The sequence below is a fragment of the Scomber japonicus genome, chromosome 13, assembly GCF_027409825.1.
Source record: "Scomber japonicus isolate fScoJap1 chromosome 13, fScoJap1.pri, whole genome shotgun sequence".
Taxonomy (NCBI): Eukaryota; Metazoa; Chordata; class Actinopteri; order Scombriformes; family Scombridae; genus Scomber; species Scomber japonicus.
Genome location: NC_070590.1, coordinates 19390634 through 19395953, shown reverse-complemented (window position 1 = coordinate 19395953; position 5320 = coordinate 19390634). Strand labels below are relative to the sequence as shown.

The 5320-nt window shown below is 41.1% G+C and overlaps 1 protein-coding gene across 1 annotated transcript; it reads right to left on the bottom strand.

Annotated features, from left to right (window-relative positions):
- Positions 1-1018: 1018 nt before the first annotated feature.
- Positions 1019-5040, bottom strand: hmgb1a (high mobility group box 1a). Its single transcript, XM_053331646.1, has 5 exons — positions 4972-5040; positions 2541-2701; positions 2165-2310; positions 1827-2001; positions 1019-1717 (listed from the first exon to the last, which is right to left on the bottom strand). The coding sequence occupies exons 2-5, from the start codon at positions 2685-2687 to the stop codon at positions 1562-1564; spliced, it is 624 nt and encodes a 207-aa protein (XP_053187621.1). The 5' UTR covers positions 2688-2701; positions 4972-5040; the 3' UTR covers positions 1019-1561.
- Between the last annotated feature and the right edge of the window lie 280 nt (positions 5041-5320).

The following is a 5320-nucleotide window of genomic DNA, read 5'->3' as shown; positions in this document are numbered from 1 at the left end:
CACATCCTTTGTAATGTACACCACAGATCTGAGGCATGTTTGTACTGCTCCGATCATTTCTATGAATACGTGTGTATGCTCAGGCTGACAGTTGGTAACCCCCCCTCCCCCCTCCCCAGCATAAGCTGGCTCACTCCCATCAGGGAAACTGTGTTGTCAAGACCACAATGTACAGCATGTGTGTGTGCCTTTTTAAGGTTTGGACTGCAGTGGTTTGTACACACCAGCCATATTCTTATGTCACTGGGTTTTTCAAAGCACATAATCCTTCTTATATAAATGTGTGTGTTGTTTTTTTTTATACCCTGGATGAGACCTAGAGTACATGAGATGAAGCAGCTGTATCTAAATAAAACAGGAAGAGTCATTGATGCATGTTGACACGCAGAGCAGACAATAATGCTACAACTTTTAGTGTACCTCCACCAGGGCAAAGAGCTATGGTATGCACATCTTGTTTGCATACAACCACAGCAAGAGCACAGGACACATACAGTTGTGGTGTATGATGAGTCATTCTTCATTGGAACAGCTTATTGAGGCACGGTTGTTAGATGCTTTCCTGCTCTATTTAATTGTCTCCGGGCATTGTCTCGTGTCAACTTGAATTTACTGAGTAGAAAGCGATGCAAGTTAACAGACAAATCTCACCTCCAGAGATCCGACTTAATGACTCTTAGGTCTTCAATATTTACTGAGCAGGAGAGTCTCAGTGACGACTTGTTTCGGAAGCAGAAGTACATCATTACATAATATTTGATCATTTATTGTTTTGTTAGTTGCATTGATTGTGGCAGCAGTGATGACCACTTTACAGAGCATGATATTCACGTGAAGATAACAGATCAGAGATGCTGTACGGAGCAGCCGTATTGTCGTTTTTACTCATTTATTGTGTATTTACTTAAAGTAGGCTGCCTTGACTACAATACTTTTATATCTTAGCACACTGAAAGTTAAAGGAAAATGAGCAACATATTTAATATTTTCCCCTAAGACACAAAACAAAACAAATGTATTAAAAAAAAATGTTTATTGACATCAGAAGCAATTTAAATTTCAACAATAAACAAGGCGTTTTTTTCTTATTTTTGCCATTACAGTGGTACATAAAGATCAGTAAAACTGTGATACGTCAATTTGGATAACATGTCATTTTAAAATAAAAACACACAGAAAACAAAGAAGGAAAAAAAAGAAGGAACACTCAGATCTAACTCAGAATGTTTTTTTTTTTTTATGTGCTGTGCACCTCTAGCTAGGGTAAATACTGTAAGCCCACCCCTTGACACTGTACCAGGCAGGATAGTGGTCTAGGAACTAACACTGGAAAAATAAGACTGGCAGAAAGACACAGACACGATACTTGTGTAGTGTTAACTATACAAAAAGGAGAAAAAAACTGTACAGCATAAAAACAACTGATATACACAGCCTTTTTTGTTGTTTTTTTTTTTACCCCTTGGATACTAACGTATTTTCTTTCGGTAAGTGAAGTGTGTACAAGGGAGTTAAATGCTTTATAAACAAGAAAATGACCACTATATACGTCAACCGCCGTTTACTCGTCATCATCGTCATCATCGTCTTCCTCCTCCTCCTCGTCATCCTCATCATCATCATCATCGTCATCATCCTTCTTCTCCACTGCCTTGGCCGGGGCTTTTGCGGGTGCTGCGGCGCCTGGTTTGCCCTTAGCGCGATATGCTGCGATGTCCTGTGATGACGGAATGTAGAAATATTTTTTTAAACTGTGGAGACCCCGACACCATCTGTAATATTTGTACTTAAAGCTCAACAGTACAATAGATCAAAGTTTTATTTACCTTCTCGTACTTCTCCTTCAGTTTAGCTGCCTTTTTCTCATAGGGCTGCTTGTCCTCTGAAGCTGTGCCGTTCCACATCTCGCCCAGCCTCTTGGCAACATCTCCAATGGACAGACCAGGGCTCTCCCCTTTCACCTTAGGGCGGAACTCTGAGCAGAAGATGAAGAAGGCAGATCTGGATAGAAAGTGGGAAGAATCAGATCGTCATTTACACAACATGACATGTTTTAACATTGTGTCAACACGAGTCAGCTGTTCACGTTTCAGACTTTTTTGCGTTCTGCTATCATGTATTTAAATTGCAGAACACTGCAAAATAATTAAGTTGTAGTTCTTACGGGGGTCTCTTGGGGGCATTGGGGTCCTTGAACTTCTTCTTCTTTCCTCCCCTGACTGGAACGTAGCTCATCATCTCCCTCTCATAACGCGCCTTGTCCTGCCTGGCGAGGTCCTCAAATTTGCCCTTCTCCTTGGCAGACATTGTCTGAAAACAGATAACTAACTTATGATACCAGCTGTGGCAACACACAGGTTATCTTATTTATTTCACAATGAGAACATCTGTTTTTAAGTATCATACATATTAAATCATCCATCATTATCACAATTATCTTGATATACACCACCATCTAATCCAACTATCCAAGTTACAGCTCACAGGAACGGTCTGGATTTTAACAAAGACTATAAAGTTCATGAAATCATGATACACACCTTCCATCGCTCAGAGCACTTCTTGGAGAACTCTGCAAAGTTAACCGAAGCCTCGGGGTGTTTCTTCTTGTGCTCCTCCCGACAGGTCTGGACAAAATAGGCATAGGACGACATCTTGCCCCTCGGCTTAGTTGGATCTTTCCCCATCTTGACGGCAATATCTACAACAAATGTTTCAAATATAGATTAAATGTACAATTATGTACATATCAAATTGTACATGTGTTTCTTCTGGGGAGTGGATTAAGTGGATATTTGGTTGAGCTGCTCTGCTAAATGGGGGGGGGGGGGGAATTCTATGGAAATAAGTTAATTTTTGTCAATTTATATCTAAAATCATATTATAATGTTAATTGCATGTGTTTACGTTTACTGTTCTTGCCCACCTACCAGGCTCATACAGTGAGCACTGGCACTGATGGCACTATTTAATTGACCCGCCCACTAAGTTAGGACCCGTTATTGCAAAACCGTCCAGCACAGACGGAGCTGATGCGATGAAAATGGTTTTATTTATTGTTGCAATGTGTACTGTGGCCTTTACATAAAACTCCGTGGTCAACTCCCATTATGATGGTTTAAAACTGGTTAAGCACTAATTCAATAAGGACACACCGTCAAAATATATATTTTTTTTATTTATTTATTTTATTTTATTTTTTTATTATTATTTCAGCAATGTTTTCCGGTCCGTTCACATGTAGCTGCAAAAGTTATCTAAGTTCAAGTGCATAACATAAACCATGGACCACTGTGGGAGTGAAAGTGGACTTTTTCAATGACTTGAGATTTCTTTTACAAAGACATCAAAAAATCTCAACTGTATTTAATAAAAGGCCCTCACAAACCACCCGTTTCATTTATGTTCATGTTTTTGTCCAACAAATAACTTTGACACAAAAAAGACACCAATTACACATAAAGACGTATTTATTGAAAATATAACACTCAAAACTGTTATTCGATGTGATTTAACATTCATCCCCTATTAAGTCTTCCATTTCTGTGACTCTGTAAATAATTTGGCATGATTTGATAATATACCATCAAAACACGTATTTTTCCCCCTTTACATTTCCCCATTAAATGCTATTGTAACTCCCAACTAAGCTGCGTCGACCGAAGTAGTAATGGCGCATAGGCTCTCGTTGAGGAAAAGGAGGTCAGCAACGACGGCAATATTTCTTCTTCCATTTTGTGAGAATGCCTTCTTCATGAAAGAAAGTCCCCCTCAAATGTCTCCTCCCGCCTCCCAGTTCGCTTTGCAACACGACAAATATGTCTAGAAAGCCGGTGATCTGTACAAAATATTTCCCCGATTGATTTCCATTGCACTAGCCGCCTTGTATAGTAATACATTGGGTCTGTGCTGTGTCTATGAGCGGGCTGCTACTGCCTTGGTTTCTATGAGCTCCTAATGGCCGCTCGTCTTCATCCACTAACATGGAGAATATGGCTCCTTCTCTTTGTGTCAACGCACAGCCATTGCACTGCATGCAATAGAGGGCAGAGCGACCGCGGCGACCACTCTGCTTCAACCCGGGATTTAAACGTCTTCCGAGCATCGGAAAAATCTCACAAGGGCGTCGTTAGAACCACGAAAGACTGAACTTTCTTTTGCCGTCGTTACATCTTATAGTTAGGGGATTGTTTTTCGAGAAAACACGGTTAGAAAAAGTTGAACTGAACTGCGCCTCTTGTCACTGGCTTCCCATTTGCCTCGCTGCCTTGTTTCCTATGCGAATACAGTCAGCCATTACAGTAAAGCGCAGATCGTGAGGTAATTTTTTCACAGTCTTACAGGCCGAGCTGTTTCATACAAACATACGTCTGTATGTATTTTGAGGTGGTCTGTCTTTTTCTTGTGTTTTCATGAATTTTAAATGCCCTGTTTCCACCGCCGCTCGCTGCCCAGTCTTCACATTGACAGGCGTTAGATTCGCAATGCACTGCAACGGCTAGCTTAACGGCCAGTATTTTACCATTGTCGCTAACCGTGCAGTCCGCGAGACATTCCAGATTTTTTACGCGATAACCGTCGACTGATTAGACTCCATTTTGTCACGGACTACACGGCAGCATTATACAAAATTAATCGTATTTGACAAAATCTACGTTTATCGTCGAATTTGGTCAAAGCTAATATCCATTTCTTCCCTTTTAAAAATGGAGCGTCTATGGTCCATACACTCCCAGGCAGGCAGAGTAACGCTACCTGCTTAGAGCCGGCTGTTTTTTTTTCTCTCTTTTGTTGTTGTTGTTTTAATGGTTCCCCCCGCATTAAAAAAACATTCACGGGCTACAAAAGGCTTACAATAGATCATGACAGACATATAAGTGAGACATTTATGATTGTTATCCTCGTTTTCATCATTTACGGACACTTCATATTTTCTCTGTCTGTGTGTGTGTGTGTGTGTGTGGTACTTACCAAGGGACTATCACTGGATCTCAATGCTCTCTGCAATGGCTGTGTGTGAGGCTGCACAGGCGATACGCAGTGTCTTCACTTCTCAGCTCTCTAACATTACTCTCGGCGGGGCTCGCAAACCATTGGCCAGCGCCCGGTCTGTCGCCTCTCTGATTTGACGACGGGTTTTCATTGTCCTAATAGAAGACGAGTTCTCATTGGCTTTCTTTTGCGAAACGTCACTGAAGTTTTCCGAAGCGCGTGGATACAAAAACATATCTGTCGGAGCATGCTGGAGCTGGTAGTAGTGTAGTGTGTTTGCCATAGTATTGAATTCACTACGTTGAAGCGCAGTGTACAGTAGGCAAGT